Here is a 23,596-nt window from a genome sequence, read left to right as displayed (position 1 = left end):
GACAATTGCAATAGCCTCTGAATTGGTCTCCATGACTCAAGCTTCTTCCCTCCTGTCTAGTCTCTATATTGCTGCCAGCATGGTGTCCCTGAGGTCCATATCTGACTGCATCATTCCCCTGCTCAAAAAGTCACAAGAGGTCCCTGTTAACTTTAGGATCAAATTCCAATTCCCATGTCTGACATTTAAAGCCCTTCCCAACTTGGCACTAATCTCCCTTTCCCGTCTAGGTATACATCATGAGTTCTTCGGTCCAGTCAAGCTGTCCTCCATATTCTTCACACAAAGTATTTCATTGCTCATCTCCATGCCTTTGCTCGGGGGTCACCTCCCCAGAATGCCCTCCCTCCTTACCTCTACCTTGTAGAATCCCTAATCCCTGCTCAACTATTCCCTTCTCCATGAAACTTTCCTGATCCCTTCAGCTTGATTTGGAATGCCACCCCCCCCCCAACGAAATTGTGGTTGTTTAGTCATTTCAGCTGTCTCTGACTCTTAGTGGCCCCATTGAGGGTTTTCTTCAAAAAGGTACTAGAGTGGTTTGCCATTTCCTTTTTCAGCTTATTTTATAGATGAGGACACTGAGGTAAATAGGCTTAAGTGACTTGCCCAGGTTCATAGAGCTGGTACATATTTAATGCCAGATTTGAACTCAGGAAGATGAGTTCTTCTTGACTTTAGACCCAGCATTCTATCGACTGCACCACCTGGCTGCCCACAAACAAAATTACTATGTATTCATTTTGGCCGTATATGTGTGTGTGTGTATGTATGTATGGCCAAAATGAGTATGTGTGTGTGTGTGTGTGTGTGTGTGTGTGTGTGTATGTTGTCTTTCCCAATAGAATCTAAGCCCAAGGTCAGGCTTTATTTCATTTTTGTTTTTGTATCTCAGTGCCTAATAAAGAACTTGGCATACAGTAGGTGCTCAATAAATACCTGTTCATTTATACAAAGGAGGAAACAGATTCAGAAAAAGGAGGTGACTTGCTCAGGGTCACATACTTAATGTATGTTGGAGCCAGGATAAGAGTCCTGATTCTAAGATCATTATTCTTTCTACTCTCACCCCATCCCCCTTTATTTTTCGATCTAGGATTTTATTGGTGTATAGTACTTCCTGGGAGGAAACTCCCTTCCACCAATGTACATTACCATCCTGTTACCTGAACCAGATGAAAATATAATTGGGAAATAATCTAATGAAATAAATGAAAAATACAATAGACCATAGATAATGTTAATATGTGGTTTTCTAAGTTAATATGTGATAGGAAGAGTCCTTATATATGTTTTAATGACCCCTTTTCCATTTGAGTTTGAAACCAGTGTTTCATGCCACACTTTCTCTCTCCCTTTCCACTAAATCATACATAAAAAGGGCCTTTTTGTCCTTGCTCATTAGGAACCTGATGGACAGTGGGCTCTAGGCTAGGCAGTATACCAAAGTTGCGCTCTGGTCCACTTGGAAGGAGACCCTATGAGGTCCCTGAAGTTGTTAAAGAGTGATGCTAACATAGAAGAGAGAATCCATGGTCTGGAGAGGGAGGGAGGGAGGCAGACAGACAGACACAGACACAGAGAGATGACAGACACAGACAGACAACAGAAGGATAGAAGACAGACACAGACAGAAGACAGACAGAGAGACGACAGATAGACAACAGATAAACAACAGACACAGACACAGAGAGATGACAGACAGACAGACAACAGATAGATGACAGACAGCAACATGCTGCTTCCCAGCCCACAGGGAGCTCCCTGCCCCTTGAAGCCAATAGCCCTGGGTATCTACGTAGACATTACCTGTTTGTAATCTTTCCAGTTCCTTTGGAAGTTTACACTGCCATTCACTCGGCGCTGAATGAGGGTCCACCCCCCACCATTGGTCTCCATGTCACAGTATACCTGGTGGGAAAGAAACTTTCTGGGGTCACATTTGAATGAACAGGTGAATGAAAGAAAGGATAAAGGAATGACTGTCTCTTCTATGCATCATCTCCCACCACAGGAAATTCTATTCCCCCCCCCCCCCCAGCAGATGTGGTCAATCCTCCTACAAAATTCTCTGTCCTTGGAGATGCTTGGGTCAGGGCTCAAGACAAGAAGTTATAAAGAGGCTCCCCCTTGTTGCCCTCCCTCCCACCTCTACACTTCTCTCTCTAATGTAAAATCTATGTTCCAACAGCCCCAACTTCTCTCCTAATATTCCTGCTCCTCTGGTAGCAGGAGATCCCCAAGGATCTAGCAAAGAAAGGCTTTCCTGGCTGTCTCTGGGAGCTGTAGGCTCCAGGATCTACAGGGATTCAGGATAGTGAGGGCAGGGGGACCACAGGGCAGTGTGGTGTTAGAAGCAGAGCCTTTGTTCAGGAGTCAGGAAATTTGAGTTCCAGTCTCAGCTTTGCCACTCCCTGATTCTGTGACTGGGCCTCAATTTCTTAGGCTATAAAATGGGGGGGAGTGGATTAGGGCTCTTAGAGTTTGGTGAATGATATCCTTGCTTGATGGCCCTGGGTAGAAAGCCAAGGAGGCTCCCCCCCTTCCCCACCTCCCAACCTTCTTGGGCTCCGTCCAGTTGGCCACGTGGATAGTGTAGACGCCACTGACATTGACCCCGGAGAGGCGGATTTCCCAACAGTCCTGGAAGGATTGCTCATCCTTCTGTAACAGAGCTGGAGTGTACAAAGACAAAGAAGGGAAGGTGGTGAAAACTGGGGAAAGAACAAAGGATCAGGTCAGCCTGGGCTGGTCACTCCTGGGCAGGGAGGGCCCTCTCCTACACCTGCACCATCCTCCATAGTTTACAAACACATCTCCTTTGATTCTCACAACAGTTAGGTGAGGGTGACAGGGTGAGGATCAGCACCCCCATTTTATAGATAGGAGAACTGAGGCTTCAGAAAAGGGAAGATGAATTGTCCCAGGTTACAGCAAATTAGTGGTGATTCAGGGCTAGAACAGGGTCCCAGGCTAATGCTTGTCCCCCACCCTGGCTTGGGGGATCACCAAAACTTCAGATAGTCTCCACAAACTCGAACTACTTCCAACCTTCCATTCTGTCCTATGGATACACACCCATAGGCTCCCATAGGAGAGGGTTCTCTCCCACCATGTTGTTTCTTCTGCTTTAACTCTCTAAGATCCAAATGGCACCTCTGAGGGATGGGTCCCAGGATGATAGATTAAGGGCTGGAAGGGACTTCAGAGGTCATCTAGTCTACCCCTCCCTGATACACACACTTTTCAGAGGAAAAAAACTGAGGTTCAGAGAGAAGTAACTTGTCCAGGGTCACACAGGCAATAAAGAGCTGAACCAGCATTTGAACCCAGGCCCTCTGATTCCAAATTTTGTGTCTGATTCTTCCCCCTCCATCACATCACACTGGTTCAGTGAAAGAGCCTACGTGTGGGAGGCAGAAATTGTGGCCCTACTACTAACTTGCTGTGTGAGCTTGGGTCAGTCTCTGTCCTTCTCTGAGCTTCAGTCCATGCCTCTGCAAACTGAAGACTCGGAACTCCATGGTCTCTAAGGTTCCTTCCAGCTCTACTATTCTGTATTCTAAAGTCACTTCTAGTTCTAATGTTCCATCTTCTGAGGTCTCTTAAAGATCTGACATTTTTTCTGTTTTATGCTGAGGTGTAACTAGAGTGAGGACAATGGAGCTTTTCCCTAGGGTGCTGAAATTTAGAAAGCACTTCAATAGCAATTAGTGAAGAGGAGAAAAATATCCGATGCTGCCAGTCCTTTCCCTCTTCTTTCCCTCTTGTCCTCTGAGGCCATAGCCCTGATGAGCTCCAGCCATCATAGGCCCATACCAAGGCTCACTTACAAGGGGCAATGTGCCAGGGAGGAGGTGGGAGCTAGCAAGAGGTCTTGAGAACATATATAAAGTCCCAGGTAAGCCTTAAATTGCTATGTAAATGCTCGTTATTATTATTATCCTGCCCCCAGCATCCCCAGCTTCCGTGGGCTGTGGTTTTTGGTCCTTCATCTAGACACTAGAAGGGCTAGTTTCAGATCCAAGTACTTTCCAGTTCGCGTGTTCTATGGTCTAAGGCTCTGTGATGTCCTGTTGAGTTGGTCTTAACATTACCAGACTCTGCTTTAGAAGAGCTATTTACCTAGGATGGGAGAGACAGGGTCTTCTCAAAGATCTCATTTGCCTGCCTTGTGCCTGCAAGTAGTGGTTAGCATCTCATTCCTTTTAGGATTGAATGCTTTTCTGTCTCAGGATTATATGTTTATGGATCAAGAGCTGGAAGAGACCTCAGAGACCAGAGGGTCCATCCCTCCTGTTTTACAGATGAGGAAACTGAGGCCAATGGAGGTTAGTGGCTTGCCCAGTAGTATAATACACAGGTAGAATGATGATGATGATGATGATGATGTTATAGGTAGTAAATATCCAAGGTTGGATTTGAACCCAAGTCCTTTGAATCCAAAGCTATTGTTTTTCCCAAGTTGCCTTTCTGCCTCCTTATCTCGTGCAGACTAAGTCATGTAACTTTTTGTTATTTGATCTTTGTTTGCCTCAGTTTCCTCACCTGTAAAATGGGGATAATAGTAGCACCAACCTCCCAGGGCTGCTGTGAGGATCAAATGAGATAATTACAAAGCTCCTGGCACAGTGCTTGACACACACTAGGTGCTTGTTAAGTCCTAGCTCTGTCCTTCCTTCCCCTCTTGGCCATCACTGGCGGCTCCTGTTCCATGGCCTACCCCAGCTGGTATGGTCCTCAGGACGGGGAGGGTGGGCCGGAAAAGCAGCAAAGGACCCGTGGTGTCTCTGTCTGTCCCAGAGGACCCCATATCGTACTGAACTATTTTCCATGCAGTGATTGAGAAACAGTACAGTGGATCTGGCTCCTGGGGACCCCCACTGGGTAAATGACACAGCATTTAAAAACAGACAAGCAGGAAATGTTAACAACTTCTGCCCCCAAACTCTTTGTTTACTGTAATCTCAGAGGTGGTTTGGCTGTGAGACTACCCAGCTCTGGCTGCTCCGAGGCTTGGCGGGATCCCAAGACGGATGGGGCGATGAACAACGGCTGACAGGTAGTCTGGCCAGTGAGCCCAGGAGCTGGGGTTTCTGACTTTGGACTGCTCCCCCGGAGGAGCGGGAAAGGGGGAAGGGTCTGAGAGTGTCAGGGAACTCACAGAGCAGTATTTTTTGACAAAGTAGCCAAGGACCCACAGATGCGAAATGACAGGGTCACAGATCTCAGTCTGGGGTGTCCTAAGTCTCTGATGCTCGATGCCTGTGGGGCCATGGACCACTCAGGACCTCAGGCTTTTCTTCTGTACAGTGGGGCAGAGCTAGGTCGTCTCTAAGCTAATCCAAGGGAATGTCACCTATAGTAGACTGTCATAACTAGTAGGCCCCATAGAGATCATCCAAGCCAACAAAGGCTTGCCTAGCTTCATCAATACTTCTTCTTGTTGTTTGTTTCAGATACAGGATGTCTCAAAGTCTTGGTGCAGTTTTAAGCTTCACTAATTTAACATTGCACTCAGACTTTTGGCTGCCTCTATTATCTATCTCTCTTTCTTATATTTCCTCTTATTAGAGTCAGATTTAGGGCCAGAAGGGACTCTTGTTGTTTTTCAGTTGTTTCAGTCTTGTCTTCTCATGACCCCATTTGGGGTTTTCTTGGCAAAGGTATTGGAGTGGTTTCCTTCTCCAGCTTATTTTACAGATGAAGGAACTGAGGTAAACAGGGTGAAGTGACTTGCCCAGGGTCACATGGCTAGTATCTAAGGCTGGATTTGAGCTCAGGTCTTCCTCACTCTAGGCCCAGCCCACTATCCACAGTGCTGCCTCTTAGAAGAGACTCTAGATGTTATCTAGACCAACCTCCTGATTTTTCAGATGAGGTAACTGAGGGAGTCCCAAGGAGGGAAGTGAACAGGACAAGCGGTGGATCAGGGATTTGAACCCAGGACCTCTGACTCCAAATCCTGAGGCCCTTCCACTGGGCCACATCACTTCCCAGTCAGTTCAATGAGCATTTACAAAGCCCCCATTCTGTATTGGGACTGGGGTCACAAAGGTAAAAACGACTTGCTTTCTTGGAGGGAGAGAGTGGGAGCATATACCACATGTGCATCGGTAACCGTACTAGAGGGTGATGGGCCCAGAGTGAAATCCAGATAAACTGCTCCAGGAAAAGTGGGGGAGAAAGAGATCCCTTTCAGCCAGGGGATCAGGGAAGGCTTCATGGAGGCAGCAGCAACGAAGCTGAGCCCAGAGGATTCTTAAAATGAGAGATGGGGCCTGGGGGCAGAGGCATTTGGTGCCTAGCCAAGGGGGAACTGTGCATTAGGACAGCTTTGCTGGCAGCTGGTCCTTAGGGTGGTGTGGAAAGGGGAGGTAGGAAGAATCATAGCTCCCATTTCTTTAGTGTTTTACAAAGCATTTTCCTGTTAGTTGTCTAGGCAGGGCAGGGGCTATTAGTTCCATTTTACAGAAGAGGAAACTGAGGCTCTGGGAGAGAATGACTTTCCCAAGATCACACACAGAATGAACCCCTGAGCAGGTGATTGGGTCTTTTTTTTCTTTCCACCCACCACACTTAATACAGTGAGGTCTGTTCATAATGTTTCCATTGCCTGAAAGACAGAAGAGTAGAGGCTGTCCTCAGAGAATGGCCATATGCTCCGTTTCCCTGCCGGCCAGACTGACCCTGTACCGTACAGATATCCCCTAGGTTCTGTTGGGCAGAGCTACAAACAATAGGAACAAAAGGGAGACATGGGCCAGTGGGGAGGGGAGGTGTTGTGGGAGTTTTTGGGTAAGGGGTTCTGGGGAAGTGAGAAATCCCACTTCTTCTAAGGGCTTCCCCTCCTTCCCCCAACATCAGGTGAGGCCTTGCCTCCTGGAGGCCTGCCCTGAAGAATGCCTGCAGCTGGAGTTTGGGCTGGGAGGTATGTGAGATCTGGGCATGGTGCCCTGGGTAGGAAAGCCACACCTGGGATCAATTTACAGAGCTCCAAGGCCAGGACTTCATAGAATCCCCTCCTGGAATCATGCCTGGTGGTTTGGCCAGCTCTGCTGGAAGACCCCTTCCGCCCTGCTCTCTTAATCTCCAGGACAAAATTCAGTTCTTTGCCTTTCTGGCTTCCCTGGTTGTAGGCCTGTGCTCACCAATGCTGGCCCTGCGGAATGCTGGGAAGGGAGGGACTGTGCTAGCAGGATCCCCATATCCTGTATATCTCAGAGAACAAAAAATGGCAGAGCCAGAAGGGACTTGAGAGATCTGATCCAATTCCCCTATTTTATATTTGGAAAAACTAAAGCCCCAGAGGGCAAGTGACTTGTCCAAGGGTCACAAGGCAAGTTATTTGTTATAAAACCAGCAATAGGGCACAGGTATTGACTCTCAATAGCAATTGGAGATGGTACCACACTGCCCAGATTCCAACATCAGTGTTTCTCTGCTTTTTAGTCTCCCAGAGGATACTTTTTGTTCAGTCATTTCAGTTGTGTCCAGCTCTTCATGACCCTCTTTGGAGTTTTCTTGGCAAAGATACTGGAGTGGTTTGCCATTTCTTTCTCCAGCTGATTTTACAGATGAGGAGACTGAGGGTTAAGTGACTTGCTCAGGGTCACACAGCTAGTAAGTGTCTGAGGCCAGACTTGGTCTTTTGGATTCCCCTGTCCCATGTTCTATCCACTATGCTACCTAGCTGCCCCCAGAGGGTACTATTAAGAAGCAAAGAACCTGGAGGGAGTGGTTGAGAGGTGGGGAGCAGTGAGAACTTCTAGAATAGTTCCTGGATTTTGCCAAGGGCAGCCCCAAGACTCAGGAAGAGCGAGAAACCCAGGGCCTCAAGAGACAGGACAAATTGTTTTGACCTGTTAGGGCCCTCTGACCCTTTCTGTCAAGTGGCACCTTCTTTGCCTATATCTTTCTGTGCAACCATGGGAAAGTCCCTTCCCAAGACCCTTGCTGCTGGGCCACAGTTTCTTACTTTGAAAAATGAGGGTGTTAGACTAAATGATCTCTTAAGGACTTTTCTAGTCAGACAGCTTATGCTTTGATTGGAATGGTGATTTTAACCATTTGACAGATGACAAAACTGGGGCTAAGAGTCACTTGCTCAAGGTCAAGGACTTCCTGGAGCAGACCAGGACTTTTAGGAATGACAGAACTTGAGCATGGAACATCACCTAGCAGGTCTAGCTCAAGCCCCCGAGGCCTCAGGCCAAAGTGTCTTTCCCTTGGGTTCCCAGCCCTGCAGGCCTCAGGCAGCCTCACCTTTGCTGCTGGAGACAATGTGGACCAGGCGCTGCACAGAGTCCAGGAGCTGGCGCTGCTGCCTCTGCAAGAGGCTGGTGTTGCTATTGGCCGCGTGCAGGCTCCTCTCCAGGCCTTCCAGCGTGCTGCTCTGCCGGCTCACCAGGCGCCGCAGCTTCTCCCTCTCGCCCCGTATGCCCTCCAGCTCGCTCTCGTGCTTGCTTTCCATGGCCCTCACGCGTGTCTCTAACACACTGCCCAGAGGGAACACCCGGGGTGGGTAGAGGACTCTTCAGCAAGCCAGGATCTATCCCCGACTGCTAGGGAGCCCTGGCTATGAGCTGAGCCGGGGCTGCTCGGGGAGTGGCCTTGGGGAGCTGAGGTCGGGTGTTCTAGGGGCTAGCAGTGTGAGTGCTGCACTCACAGCATTCTGTGTTCTGTGGACCTTTCCTGCTCTGACATTCTACATCTGCCTTTGTGAGTATTTGGGCCCATGGAGAGCTGAAGAAGGTGACCTGGGATGGGTCAAGCTGCCAATACCCAGGAGATTCCTTCAGTTTCCCTTTAGAGGACTCTACCCACAACCACCACCCTACACAGGAATAGGAAGCTGGCAGCTTGGATCCAGAGATGCCTTGATGGTGAGAGAGGGGGTACATGGCCTGTGGCCTACCAAAGTCACTCAGGGAGTCAATAAGGATAGCTGGTATTATATAGTTCTTCAAGGTTTGCAAAGTGCTTTACATAGATGAACTCGTTTGATCCTCATAGCAACCTTGTCAGCTAGGTGCTATTGTTATCCCCATTTTATAGATGAGGAAACTGAGGCACAGAGATGTTAAGTGACTTGCCCAAGGTCATACAACTAGTAAGTGTCTGCTGTAGGAGTTGAGCTTAGGTCTTCCTGATTCCAAGTCCTGTGCTCCATCCATTGTACCACCTACTTGTAATATTTGGGGTCCCCTGACCTCTATTTCAATCTCAATATCTATCCCTATCTCTGTCCTTGTCTCTGTCTCTGTCCTTGTCTCTGTCTCTGTGTCTATCTCTGTCTTTATCTCTAGCTCTATCTCCATCTCTGTCTCTATCTCTTTCCTCTCTCTATCTCCATCTCTACCTCTGTCTCCATCTCTGTCTTTGCCTCTATCTCTTTCCCTCTCTGTCTTTGTCTCCATCTCTCTCTGTCTCTGTCTTCACCTCCCTCTGTCTCCTCCCCTGGACGCCCTGGTTGCCCAGCCCACTGAACCTCTGTCCATCGCCCTGCTCAGGTCCCTGTCCCTTTCTCTCTGGCTTTGTACCTGTTCCGGTTCTGCAGTTTGTGGATTTCGTTTGTCTGCAGGAGCAGCTGCTTCTCTAGCTTGTTGGTGGACAGTGAGTTCTCAAGCAGCTGGAGCTCAATCCTGGATGTCTGGTTCAGTACCTGTGCAGGGGACAGAGGGGAAGCCCACTGGTAGCTTCCTTGGTGACCTCACTCTGCTCTCAGGCAGCAGACCTGGGGGCATTTGCAAGGGAAGTTCTTCTTGTGCCTGGCCTTAGTTCTGATAGTAGGCCTGGCAGGTCAAGAAGATTATTCTACCCATTTGACAGATGGAGAAACTGAGGTTCAAGGAGGCTAATAGTGATAATTCCTTTCATTTGTGTAGAGATTCACAGGTCCAATGCATTTTCCATTTGTTATGTTATTTGAATCTTACAACACCCCCGTGAGGTACAGTATGACCTAGGACCAGTCACTAGCCCTAATCTAGGCCCTAATTATCTCACCTGAGAGCTTTGGGTTAGATGATTTCTAAAGGCTTTTTTTCCCCAGCTCTGAACTAGGCTATAGCTGAGGAGGGGCAGAGAGGTTGCTTCTGAGGCCAAGAGAAATTGCCAAGCCTCATTGGCTCAGCTGGGACTCAGACCTAGGTCTTCTAATTTCCTGCCCAGGACTCTTTCCACCAGTACCTATTGTTCCCTCTCAGCAGGGGGAGGTGATTCTCCCAAGGTCCTAGAGGGGACAATGACTGAATCTGGATTCTACACTTCCTGATTCCAGGCTTCCTGGCTTCTGACTGTAGGTTTCTGCCCATACATTGTCCTGCCACTGAGCTCTGTGCCTGCAGGGTCTGTTTTGGTATCTCATTCTCTCCCTGCTGCCCTATAGGTGTGCCCAGCTTACACGCCAAAATTTCCCAAAGCCAAGGGCCAACCAAATTAGGTTTATCTGAGGAGGGGCCAAGCCTGGTGGGTGGTTTGTAGGGTGGGGCCCTGAAACTAGAAGCCCCTGCCTAATTCTGTTGTCCTTCCAGACCAGCCCCTCCACACTGAAAACTCTCCTTCCTATAGGAAGATTCTTCTGAACTCTTGGTCACTACCAGCATCAGGGATGGCTCTCCCCTGCTCTTTTGTCCTCCTTATGACCAATGCCTATATCACTGAGATAGATGATTTCTGTGAAGGAGGCTGTCTCTGGAACAGAATAAAGCCAGATGGATCCCAAATGGACCAAACCCCAGGCTCTCAGCAGCCCCAGGTCCCAGGTGAAGAAGGGAGGGGGAGTCACAAGAGTCAGAAGATTGATTCAGGAATGAACCTGGAGGGGAAGGAGAAAGGTTGGTTTGGGGCAAAGCTTAGGAGTTCTAGGAGCCAGGAGACCTTGGTTAGAGTCTCTACTCTACCACTGACTTTCTGTGTGATCTTGAGCAAGTCTTTCCCCTATCTGTAAAACGAGGGGCTTCTGCGTGATGCTTTCTAAGGTCTCTCCAAGTTTTAAAGTACTATGGTTTCAAACAGCCTTTCTGACCTGCCTCGTTTCCTGAAAGTCTTGGGCTGCCTACTCTTTTCTCCACAAAGATTCCCTGTCTCTTAAACCAGTGACTTCTAAGCCTAAAAGCTGCCTTTTTCCTTTGAAGGATTGCTAGGACAAAGGGCAAGAGAAGAGGATTGGTGAAAATGGCCGTGTTTCCCACTTCCTCATAGTCACAACTCTCCTGCCAATTTTCTACCATGATCTTAAACATACCCTGCATGGGCCACTGTAGCTATTGTAGGATTTAGAGCTGGAAGGGAATATATGCTGTAACCTCTTGCTTTTACAGTTGGAGAAACTTAGGCCCAGGGGAGGGGCCGCAGGTCCAAATTCAGTCTCTGATGCTTATTCTCTCTATGATCCTGGGCAAGTCCTGGGCCTCAGTTTCTTCACCTGTAAAAAGAGGAGGGTTGGGCAAGAAGGCCTCTGAGGTAGTTCCCTAAACAAAGAGCATAGCTGGGATTAAAATTCAGGTCCTTTCATTTTATATGCAGAGGTTCCATGACCTTAGATGGGGGCTTCCTGGAGAAGAGCTTGGTTCAGCTCAGGGAGGAGGCAAGTGTGGGACTTCCCTTGCATCGCTAGAATACTTTTCACTCTGACTTGTCCTGTGCCCCTAGGTCTTTCAGACATTCCTCTTCTCTTTTCCTTTATCCTCAGTCTCTCCCAGTATCACCTCCACCCTTCCTCCCCAACCTCATCTCCTACCAAACATTCCCCTGTGTATATATCTCTTATCTCTGCCCTCAGTCCTCCTCCCTTAAGCCCCATACCTGGGCTTCCACATCAGTGAGTTTCCTTGTTTGTTGGGCTGTCTGGTTGAGCAGGTTGGTGCCAAGCTCAAGCATGGTAGCTGTCTGGTTCTGGACCACATTCTGTTGGATCTGAACCATCTCTGACTTCATATTCATCTGGATGTAGCTCTCCAGCTGAAAGGAAGAGAACATGGTGACTGGGTCATGGCAGAGGTCTGGGTTCAGCCATGCCATTACATACATCCAGTGGCAATTGCCCACTAGGGAGGCAGGAAAGGATCTTGCCCTGGAAAATTGATCCAAAAGAGGAGTGAGCAGGCCTTTGTTCTTGTTCTTTTGTTGCTGTCATTTTTAGGATAATGATTTCATTTTTTTTCAACATTCCCTTTTATAAGATTTTGAGTTGAGTTTGAGAAAAAAATTTTTCCCCTCTTTCCTCTCCTCTTTCCCCAAGACAGCATGCAATCTGATAAAGGCTATACACATACAATCATATTAAATATATTTCCACACTAGTCATGTGAAAGAAGAATCACAACGAAAGGGAAAAACCACAAGAAAGAAAAAAAAAGAGATAAAATAGTACGCTTCGATCTGCATTCAGACTCCATAGTTCTTTTTCTGAATGTGGACAGCATTTTCCATCATGAGTCTTTTGGAATTGTCTTAGATCATTGTATTGCTGAGAAGAGCTAAGTCTATCAAATTTGATCATCACACAATGTTGCTGTTACTGTGTGCAGTGTTTTCCTGGGTCTGCTCACTACCCTCAGAATCACTTCATGTAAGTTTTTCCAGGTTTTTCTGAAATCTGCCTGTGAGCAGGCCTTTAGACTTTCAGTTCATGGCCTGTGCTCCTAGGGAGAGTCTATCTTAGGAAAGAGAATCTCATATATTGAAAGAGTTTGAGGGTTCACTGGCAAAACAGGCACATGGTTAATTGTAAATGTATTTTATTTAATAAGGATATTATTTTATTCATTAAGGGTAGGCAGACAATTATAGTGGAAAGAACAAGAACAGAGACAAGATGGGGTTTAAATCCCAGCTGTATCACTTCTTCAGTCATATAACTGAGCACAAGGAGTTAGGTTGCTCAGTGAATAGAACACTGGGCCTGGAATCAAGAATATTGGAGTTCAAATCCATCTATGTGACCCTGGGCAAGTCATTTAACCCTGTTTGCCTCAGCTTTATCATCTGTAAAATGAGCTGGAGAAGGGAATTCCAAACCACTCAAATGTCTTTCCTAAGGAAAATCCCAAATAGGGTCACAAAGAGTCTGAAATGACTAAACAACTTGAACAATTATGGACAAAAACAACTTTTCTGACTCTCACTTTCCTTATCTATAAAATGGGGGGAATAATTTCTACACTACTTATAGAGAAGATGTAAAGAAAGTAGTCTGTAGACTGCAAAGTGCTATAGAAATGTAATGTGAACTATTATTGTTGTTATTATTTATTGGAGTAACAATACCCAAAGCCTGAGAGCCTGACCCATGACTGGGCCCCTGGGGACACCAATGTTAAAATTTCTGAGGAGAGAATATAAGCTGATGGACAGAACCAAACTAAGGTAGAACCAAGGTGTGCTTTTACCAAGGTAAAAGTTTAACAACTCTCTCTCTCCCAGAAATGGTGTTCACAGCACTTTTAAATTTAATCTTCATTATTGACATTTTCTCCATCACTTTCTGAAGTCTAGACAATCAATAAAATAATAAATAAAGCCCTGATTTGTAGCATTTTTATTTCTGAAATGTAAATGCTCTGAAATTTTAACAACTGGATCTCTAGAATAACTTTGAACACTGGTGGAAAGAGCCTTAGTAGGGGACCTCAGAGTGTGGGAGAAGGAATAGGGTGATAAGTTTTGCCCTGTTTCATTGCTAACTGAATTCTAGATGTGTTTTTTATGTAGTTATTACCTTCCTGTCACAAAATGCTCAACTGGACTATGGGAAGGAATCACACAGAATCCTTACTCTACTTCTTCCTGGATGTACTGTTGGGGCTTAAGACCTTTGGGGTGCATTCACTTTGAGTTTGTCCAGAGGGCCTTTGGCAAGTCAACTCAATATCCTTGGCCTTCAATTTAGTGGTGTAGGGGTCTTCTGTGCAAATAAACAGGGTTAATCACTCTCTCCCACACTCATCCCTATGTCTATGAGGCTAATGCTTCCAGTCATTCCCTTGGCCACTCTCCTCATGTGACTCTATTTCCAGTCTCTCCTTCAGCTCTTCCCCCAAAGCTTTGCTTTAGAACCAAACTGGGAAGTTGTAACATATGATTATGATGGAGTACTATCATGCTATAAGAAATGACCAGGAATGGGGTGGCTAGGTGGAACAGTGAATAGAGCACTGGCCCTGAAGTCAGGAGGATCTGAGTTCAAATCCAGCCTCAGACACTTAACACTTACTAGCCATGTGACCTTGGGCAAGTCACTTAACCCAATTGCCATGCTTTCCGCCCCTCCAAAAAAAAAGAAATGGCAAGGAAAAAAAAGAAATGACAAGGGTGGGGTGATTTCAGAAAAACATGGCAAGATCTATATGAACTGATACAAAGGACACTATTGTGCGCAGTAACAAAAATGTTGTAATGATGATCAGCTGTGAAAGATTTTGCCTACTCTCATCAATATAATGCTCCAAGACAATTGCAAAGGACTCATGGTAAAAAAAATTCTATCTACTGCAAGAGAGAGAACTAATGAACTCCGAGGCCAAGTTGAAATATAACTTTCTAACTTTTTTCTTGTTTTAAAAAAATATGGTTAATATGGACATCTGCATGATATCATACAACACACACAGACACACACACATATATATCTATATTTGATCTCATATTGCTCGCCTTCTTTGCAGGGTGATATAATGTTAATGGGAGTTGAAAAATCTTCCCTGCTCATTAATTGGCCTCAGGTGAAGCCCAGCTAGAGGAGCTTGATTAGGAGAGGCTTTTCAGTAAGGCCTACACCTTTTGTTACTTTGTAATTAGAGGGTTGTGATACCCTCTGACTAGGAACAAGTATATATATACTCTGAAGTTAGCATTTTGCTTTGAGACTTACTCAGGGGAAGTGTTCAAATGATGTAGCAGGATGAGACTCTGGGTGGACGTTAAGGAAGCCCCTGGCTCTGAAAATCCAGATGTTGGTGCTTCTCTCTTTGGAAACTATGTATGTATGTATGTATTATTTGGTCAGATGGTTAGAAGCCCTGTCTGTTGGTCTTTATGTTATTATTTCTGTTTGTAATTTCTGCTTGTATTTTCTCTGAAGTTCAGGATGCTGACTTTCCCCCCTAAACTAATTAAATGATATATATGTTTGATTAAAGTAAGATTGTTGACCCCTTTTGAGTTGCTTTCCTTTAGAAAATCAGATCCAAGTATCTATGCTAGCAGCCATCCTGAGTATACTAAGGTGCTTGTTGTTACAGGTGGGGAGGGGATGAGAAGGAAGGACAGAATTTGGAACTCAAAATTTAAAAATAAAAGAATGCTATAAAACAAATAAATAAAATGTAAAAAAATAAACGGAGCAGGGGTGGGGAGGTAGGGGGGAAGCAAGCTGGTATAGACCCTGCCTCTAATACCATCTCAGCTAGCTAGAGTGTTCCCAGCCTGACTAGTAACTTTTCAGTACTAAGAGAGAGGTATATTTTTTTCTCTTATTCTTTGCTCTGAGAAGTTTTTTTTAAAAATCAATAATTTTCTTTCCTTCAGCTCTGAGCCCCCAACCATAGAACCACTCTGGCAAAATACTACAATTGTAAATCTATTTATTTTTTTTTCATTTTTCAAAAGCTTTGTTAACTTCTGATTTACATCATTCATTTCCACCAGATTTTGAGTTACAAATTTTCTCCCCGTTTTTCCCCTCCCCACCGCCCCCAAATAGCAGTCCCACAGGATATTCCCTCCTTTAATCTGCTCTCTCCCATATCTTCTCCCATACCCCCTTTTGACTTTTCCAGTAGGGCATGGTGGATCTCTATGCCCTAGTGCCTGTATATCTTATTTCCCAATTACATGTAAAATAGTATTAATAATAGCATATATATATATATATAATTTTAAACATTTGATTTTAAAACTTTGAATTCCAGATTCATTCCCTTCCTCCCTTGTCACCCACCCTTACTGGGAAGATAAGCAGTTCAGTATAGGTTGTACATGTGTAGCTAATGCAAAACAATAGCATAGTAGATATAGTATAAAAGACTGACTATATTTCCCTCCCTCCTATCCCACCACCCATTTGTTCTATTCTCTACTTTGATCCCATCCCTTTTCAAAAGTGAGTGCTTCCAACTTCCCTCCCCCCAGCCTGCCCTCCCTTCCATCATCCCCCTTCTCATCCCCTTCCCCCCTATTCTCCTGTAGGGTGAGATACCCTATTTAGTGTGTATGTCTTTCCCTCCCTGAGCCGAATTCAATGAGAATAAGGTTGACCCATTCCCTTTTGCCTTCTTATTCTTCCCCTCCATTGTAACCATTTTCCCTTGCCTCTTCTATATGAGATAGTTTACCCCTTTCTGTCTCTCTCCATCTCCTCTCATTATATTCCTCTCTCACCTCTTAATTTCACCTTTTAAGTATCATCCCTTCCTATTAACTTGGTCCTATGCCCTCTATCTATGTATACCTGTAAACATATATACACACATTCACATATGTATTCATACACCCGTATACCCTCTGATATAGACATATATATGTATATATATATATATATATTTATATTTCCTTTAACTGTTTTCACACTGAGAAAAATTTTATTAGTTATAATTATCATTTTTCCATGTAGGAATGTTAATAGTTCAACTTTGATAAGTAGCTTATGATTTCTTTTCCCTGTTTACCTTCTCAAGCTTCTCTTGCTTCTTGTATCTGAATGTCAAATTTTCTATTCAACTCTGTTTTTTTCATTAAGAATGCTTGAAAGTCCTCTATTCCACTGAATGACCATATTTCCCCCTGAAACATGATACTCAGTTTTGCTGGGTAGGTGATTCTTGGTTTTAATCCCAGCTCCTTTGCCCTCCAGAATATCATATTCCAGGCCCTTCAATCCCTCAGTGTAGAAGCTTCCAGATCCTGTGTTATCCTGATTTTGTTTCCACAATATTTAAATTGTTTCTTCCTGGCTGCTCATAATAGTCTCTCCTTGATCTGGGAATTCCAGAACCTGGCTATAATATTCCTAGGAGTTTTCTTTTTGGGATCTTTTACAGGAGGTGATTGGTGGATTCTTTCAACCTCTATTTTGCCCTCTGGTTCTAAAACATCAGGGCAGTTTTCCTTGAGAATTTCTTGGAGGATGATTTCTAGGTTCTTTCTTTGATCGTGGCTTTCAGGTAGTCCAATAATTTTTAAATTATCTCTCCTGGATCTATTTTCCAGGTCAGTGGTTTTTCCCATGAGATATTTCACATTGCCTTCTATTCTTTCATTTGTTTGGAACTGTTTAACATCATCTTGATTCCTCATAAAGTCACTAGCTTCCCTTTGCTCCATTCTAAATCTGAGGGAATGATTCTCCTCTTTGGCTTTTGAGATTCTTTTTCCATCTGGCAAATTTGGCTTCTTAAGGCATTCCTCTCCTCATTGCCTTTTTGAGCCTCTTTTGCTAATTGAGTTAGTCTGTTTTTTAAGGTGTGATTTTCCTCAGTCAGGCTGTTGACTCTCATTTCATAATTTTCTTGCATTGTTCTCATTTCTCTTCCCAATTTTTCCTCCACTTCTCTTATCTGCTTCTTAAGGTCTTCTATGGCCTGTAACCAGCTTGTATTTTTCTTTAAAGCTTTTGGTGCAGGAGTTCTGACTTCACTGTCTTCCTCCTGTTCTATGCTTTGATCCTTTTTGTCCCCCAAATAGGAATCAAATGTTGGATTCTTCTGTTTGCTTTGTTTCCTTTGCCTGGTCATGTCGCCCCTCAGTCACTTGACCCCTGGGCTTTTTGCCACAGTAGGACTCTGCTACCAGACAGGGGAGCTTTTGTCCCAAACGCTGGGATTTTCTCAGCTGCCAGAGGTATTAGTTGGGTACCTTCTCTGGAGCCTCCACACTCTCTGGCAAGCTGGTCACATACCCCAGGACCTCTACCCTAGACCGCAATCCAGATCCAAGCAGGTTAAAGCAAGAATGATTACCCCTCAGACTGGTTGCTTGGTCCCCCTGCACTCTGTAGGCCAGGAGCTGAAGCTGCAACGTGGTACCAGTGCCAAGTCTCAGTGGCTTCTCACCCCAGGGACAAAAGCCCATGCACTCCCAACTACTGGTCCCAAAGTCTGCACTGCACTGACCTCTCGCTTTGTCCTTTGCATCTATGTGTTGGTAAATCTGAAAATGGCCACAGCTGCTGGTGATCTGGGGTCCCTCCAGCCAGTGGTTGGTCAGGCCCACCCTGGGGCTAAAACCTCCAGCTCACGGTGGCCTGGGCACAGCTCCCAGAGCGCTGTGCTGGCTGATTCCTGCTGGCCTGCTGGGCTGTCCTCAGTGGGATTAGCTTCTCTGTGTCACTTTGTGGGTTCTGCAGCTCCAAAGTTTGTTTAGAGTCCCCTTTTACATGGATTGGGGAAGGTGGAGGCTGGAGCCCCACGGAGATTCTGCTTCTACTCCGCCATCTTGCCTCTGCCCCTGGAAGAGCTGTAAATCTATTTCTCATACCTGGCACTGCACTTGGCAACTTCCACTCTCTTGGTAACTCAATATACTTCTCATCATGGTGGCTCCCTTCCTACTTTTGTGGGCTGCTCTGGAACCAGTACGTTGACCCTAAGCTCTCACATGGCCTCAGCTACTCACATTCCTTAAGGCTTTGAGAGCAGGCTTATGAATCACATCAAACCCCCTCCCTCCAGCCCAGGTTAGGGCAGATTCCCATTGGAATCAAGAAAGGGAGAAATGCTGGGAGACTCATACCTGGAAACCAGTAGGCATGCATGTGCAGCGTTTCAGTCTCCTTGGCAGCACCAAGACAGTGCAACTTATAAATGAGGGGTCCTTTCTTTTTTTTCCTTTGCTTTTTGGAGGGGAGAAGGTAGGGTAATTGGGGTTAAGTGACTTGCCCAAGGTCACACGACTAGTTTTGTGTTAAGTGTCTGAGGCTGAATTTGAACTCAGGTCCTCCTTACTCCAGGGCCAGTGCTCTATTCACTGCACCACCTAGCCATCCCTGAGGGGTCCCTTCTAGAGCTAATTCCATGATTCTACTGTGCCTGAGGTACTGAGTGTACAAAGACAAACATAAAGTGTAGAGGAGCTTACTATACATACACATGCATGTATATACACACATATACATATCCATATCTTTGTATAGTAAGCTCTAAGGTTTATGTGTATATATATATGTATATGTATAATAAGCTCCTCTAGGAGCTTACATATGTATAGGTATATGCATGTATATGTGAACATATATACAATATACATATATAGACACATGTAAGTAGGAAAGTATATATATATGATAACTTGAAGAGGAGGGAGAGAGCTAGGAGAATCAGTACAGATATCTCTTTGGAGATAGCCACCAAATTGAACACTGAAGGACTCTAAGGATTCTAAACAGGTAGCTGCCTCCTGTCCTTGGTGACCACCTTGGCCCTTTATTTGTTGCCTGAGGTTGTTGAGGTCATGTAGAATCAGGCCTGGCATTATTCTGTGGTGGCCCAGTAGACAGAAGGATTGGCAGGACCATAACCTCTGAAAAACATCACCCCTGCAAACAGGGTCTATAGTCACTAACTGAGAACATGGCTTATCATGTTCCCTTTGTCTCTGGGAGAATAGGATGCTTGCTTTCGGACTCTGCCAGTCTGGGTGAGCTGCTGGGGATGGAGGTTTTAGTGTACAAAATCATGTTTATGTGGTACCACCTGTAGGTCAAGGGTCTGTGAGAATTAGAATAATGACAATAACGACTCAGAAATGCCATCATGGATAAAGAATAAGTCTCAGCATCAGGAATCAATCAGCCAATCAACAATCATTTGTTAAACATCTATGTCTCAGGCACTGTGCTAGGAAGACCTGGGTTCAAATCCTGTCTCTCACACATACTGACGAGTGATCCTCCCATGTCACTTAATCTCTCTGTGCCCCGGGAAACTCTAAGGCTCTAAGTGGCAGAGCCATCGCTGGTCTGTGCTGGTGGAAGAAGTCCTTTCATTGGGAGTCTCTACACCAAGGAAATCTCAGTCACAGTCAAAAAGAAAGAAAGAAAAGAAAAACTCAACCTCAAAGCAACAACAACAAAACAATTAGCAAGTTACTTTCATATTTCTGAAATAGTTTCCCCTACAACTAGTCCTTAACATAAATAGTGTATCATTACCATCACTGTGAAGGTGAGGAAACCAGTTTGGAGAGAGATGGAGGTTGAGATCCCTCCAAGCTCAGTAGCTACAAAGTCAGGTTCAAACCCAGGCTTCCTGACTCCAATTGCAGGGCTCTTTCCACAATATGAACTATAGTACCTAGACCCTTGTCTACTGCAAAGCTACCTGAAGCCCTAGCTCTACTTGAGAATAGAAAGGAATAGAAAGGGAGCCAGCCACCCATGACACAGAGTTTCCTTAAGATGGAGGGCTGGGGATAGCTTTTATTATTTGCCACAGGAGACTGCTGGCCTCCTCTCCCAGCTGCAAGTGCAGGTCACCAGCTGTCCTTGGAAACAGGATAAAAGGACAGAATGGAAGGCTGCCTCTTCTCCTCCCTCCTCCTCACCCCCCCTCCCAACACATGCACACAGCTGGGACTCATCATTCCACACTCCACAGCAGCCGCCACACCACAGGCACCAAAGGGGCAGGACCAGAGACCTATAATACTCTCTGGATTCTCCCATCTTTCCTCCCACCCAACCTCAGCCCTGCTGGTAAATGGAACTCAGGAGAATAGACAGACTTGTTAGAATGACTTTAGAGAGAGCTGGGGTCACCAATGGAGGAGAGGGGACCTATCTCATTCTCAAGCCAATCTGGGATCCAGGCCTTCTTTCTTCCCTTCAAACCACAGCTAGGGGATCCACTGGCCTCTTCTCTCCTGTCAAGTTGGGAATGGGGGAAGGAGAATATAAGAGGCAGTGCCAGAAGCCCAAATTTCTCTGCCTTCCATAGAATATCAGAGCGGGAAGGGCCCTTAGATAGAACGTAGAGTGATAAAACAGGCCAGGACCAGCTTCCTCAGATCTCTTTGGCAGTCTTGTATTGAATTCTGGGCACCATGGTTTAAGAACAACATTGGTAAGGGATGAAATTAATATGAAGAGGAAGGTAACCAGGATGGCCTTGAAGGTCTTGAGTTCATGTCATATGTGGATTGGTTGAAGGAACCAAGAGGGTTTATCCTTGAGAAGACTCGGGATTGATAGCTGGTTCAAGTATTTGAAGGGCTGTCATGTTGGGGGGGAGGGGGAGTGAATGGACTTTTCTGTTTGGCCCCAGGGGGTAGAACCAGGAGTAAGAAGAGGAAATTGCAGAGACAAACCTTAGGCTAGATGCTAACAATCCACGCTGTCCAGAAGTGGAATGAGCTGGGAGAGGTGGGGATTTCCCCATCTTTGGGGCTCTTTGAGCAGGGGCCGAAGGACCTCTTCTTGGGCAATTCCTTTAAGGTTGGACTAGATATCTGTGAGGTCCCTTCCACCTCTCAAATTCAGTGATTTTGTGATCTTAGACACAGATTGTCAAAGAGGGAAAGGCTTTCAACAATCACCCGGGTCAAGCTCCCCATTTACTCATAGGGAAACTGAGGCTCAGGGAAGACAAGTGTCTCTATGAAGCAAATTGGATGTCATCACCTCATTATTGCTTTTGGACCCTTCCATTAACACGCTGGTTGACCTTGGCTAAGTTACCAAATTTTAGAGCTGGGATGTTGTCTAGTTCAACCTTCTGTCCTATACAGGAAACATTCTGTAGCTTCTGTGACAGCCTAATCCCTAATAGATCTAATCACTTTCTAAGCCTCAGTTTCCTTCTCTGTAAAAAGGGAGTCTCAATCCTTCTCTCCTCCCATGAGGGGTAGTCAAATTCAAATGAAACAGAAGTTGGGGAAGTACTTTGTCACCTATAATGTTGTTTCCCTGGAAGGGTTATTTTCTCTACATTTCATAGCTCTCAACTGCTTTGTTGGTTAGGCAGTAAACATTTATTAATTGCCTACTATGTGTCAGACACTCTCTTAAGTCTGAATGCAAGGAAAGGTAAAAAGACTGTCCTTGCCTTCCAGGAGCTCACAACTTAATGGAAGAAACAACATAAAAATTGTAGAGGTTTAGGGCTAGACTATTCTGGAAGGGACAAGGAGTGTGATCCAGTGGCAAGAGCTTAGGTTTGGCTGCCTGGAGAGATGTGCTCTAATCTCCACTCTGTCACTGACCCCCTGTGTGACTTGGGTCAAGTCATTTTTCCATGAGTAGCTTCCTTTCTTTTACAAAACAAGAGAGTTTGGCTGGGTGGTTTCTCAGGTTCCTCCCAATAGAAATCTATGCTTGAAGGTCTCTACTCAGTCTAACATTTTGTGTTTTGTGTCCCGTTCTCTGAACCAAGTTCCTTTTGGGCCTTATTTATCCCAGGAAAATGCTTTTGGTCCAGAGAAATGGTTTTCAAATTTGTCCATGATGATAGAACCCTTCGGTTTAAACAAAACTTTGGTGGAACCCCATAGCAAAATCATGTAAGATAATTATTTTTAATGCTTATTAGGAAACAACAGAAGACTCAATAAAAACAAACTTAGGGGATATCAGGGTTCCTTATAGCACAGTTTGAGAAACACTGGTCTTGAGTTCCTTCTCCCAGGGGATTCCTTGAGGGGATACCACAGCTGCCATGCAAAACACACTGAGGTTTCTTAGGGGCGCCATTAGGCTCTGAGCCTGGGCTGGGAGTAAATCATAGGATTTAGAAGCTGGAAGGGACCTTAGGCCTCTGAAGATTTCTCACTGGATTTCCTCCAGATTTGGGGCTTGGCCTCTCTGGGGCCATGTTTTAATTTGGACAATGAAGAGGCAAGCTGGGCAGCAGGAAGGTCAGATCTTTCATCCTTCCTTCTTGCCACAGGACTCACCCACAGCTGGTTTGTGAATTCCTTTCGAAATAGTAAAAGGGTTTTGTTGAGAGAGGCTCAGGCCATAAACCCATGAAGTTACCACTACCACCAAGAGAACAAACCCTGGGTCTTTATTTGGGGAATGTAAAAAGAAAGATGAAGTAAGATAGGATCAGGAATGAGAGTGCAGAAGGACAGATCCAGCCAGTGAAAGAGATGATCCTGAGGACCAGAGCAGAGGTTCCCCAACCATGTGTGGGGTAAGATATGGGGGAAGGGAGGATGTGAAGCTGGAGAGACCTGAGAACATAGAACGTTAGAGATGACAGCCTCCTTGGGGCACACTGTCAGAGCCAGACAGGATCTTCGAGCACAGAATGTCAGAACTGCAAGGGCCCCTATTATTGCCCCAAACGTTGGCTGTCATATCTCAAAGGGAGTTTAGCAAGCATCAACTTCATTCTGGGGCCTAGAAAACTGAAGTCAAAGACATGAGAGAAATGATTTTTTCTCTCTTATATTAATAACCAAGGACTATGGGGGAGATCTAGGATTATTTCCCTTCCTGTTTTCTCAATCTCTACTAGGTTAAATCAGCTCCTGAAGAATGGGCTGATAATGAGACTGTATTTAACCTTCTCCTCAATCTTGTTCAGATCCCACCCAGCTGGGGAAGCCCATTGTGTTCTACTCAGGTTTGGGGGTGGGGGGCAGTGGTGGTGGTGGT

General features: G+C 45.4%; 1 protein-coding gene and 1 long non-coding RNA gene across 2 annotated transcripts in view; one reads left to right on the top strand and one right to left on the bottom strand.

Moving 5' to 3' along the window:
* The window catches only part of LOC138150533 (uncharacterized), a 122,972-nt gene that overhangs the window by 27,074 nt on the left and 72,302 nt on the right, over nt 1-23,596 (top strand). The window lies entirely within an intron of this gene.
* Nucleotides 1-23,596, bottom strand: part of ANGPT4 (angiopoietin 4) — a 73,308-nt gene that overhangs the window by 13,149 nt on the left and 36,563 nt on the right. Inside the window, exons 2-6 of the mRNA XM_069073866.1 lie at nt 11,809-11,964; nt 9,543-9,664; nt 8,266-8,498; nt 2,560-2,675; nt 1,810-1,911 (exon numbers count right to left, since the gene is read on the bottom strand). Coding sequence (XP_068929967.1) covers nt 1,810-1,911; nt 2,560-2,675; nt 8,266-8,498; nt 9,543-9,664; nt 11,809-11,964 — 729 coding nt within the window. The remainder of the gene's footprint in view (nt 1-1,809; nt 1,912-2,559; nt 2,676-8,265; nt 8,499-9,542; nt 9,665-11,808; nt 11,965-23,596) is intronic.

Source organism: Petaurus breviceps, unplaced genomic scaffold (assembly GCF_028583685.1).
Source record: "Petaurus breviceps papuanus isolate PSGF00001 unplaced genomic scaffold, PetGlider_PUasm1.0 90879, whole genome shotgun sequence".
Classification (NCBI taxonomy): domain Eukaryota; kingdom Metazoa; phylum Chordata; class Mammalia; order Diprotodontia; family Petauridae; genus Petaurus; species Petaurus breviceps.
Note: the sequence above shows the minus strand (reverse complement) of the source record. Positions and strands in the feature narration are given on the sequence as shown.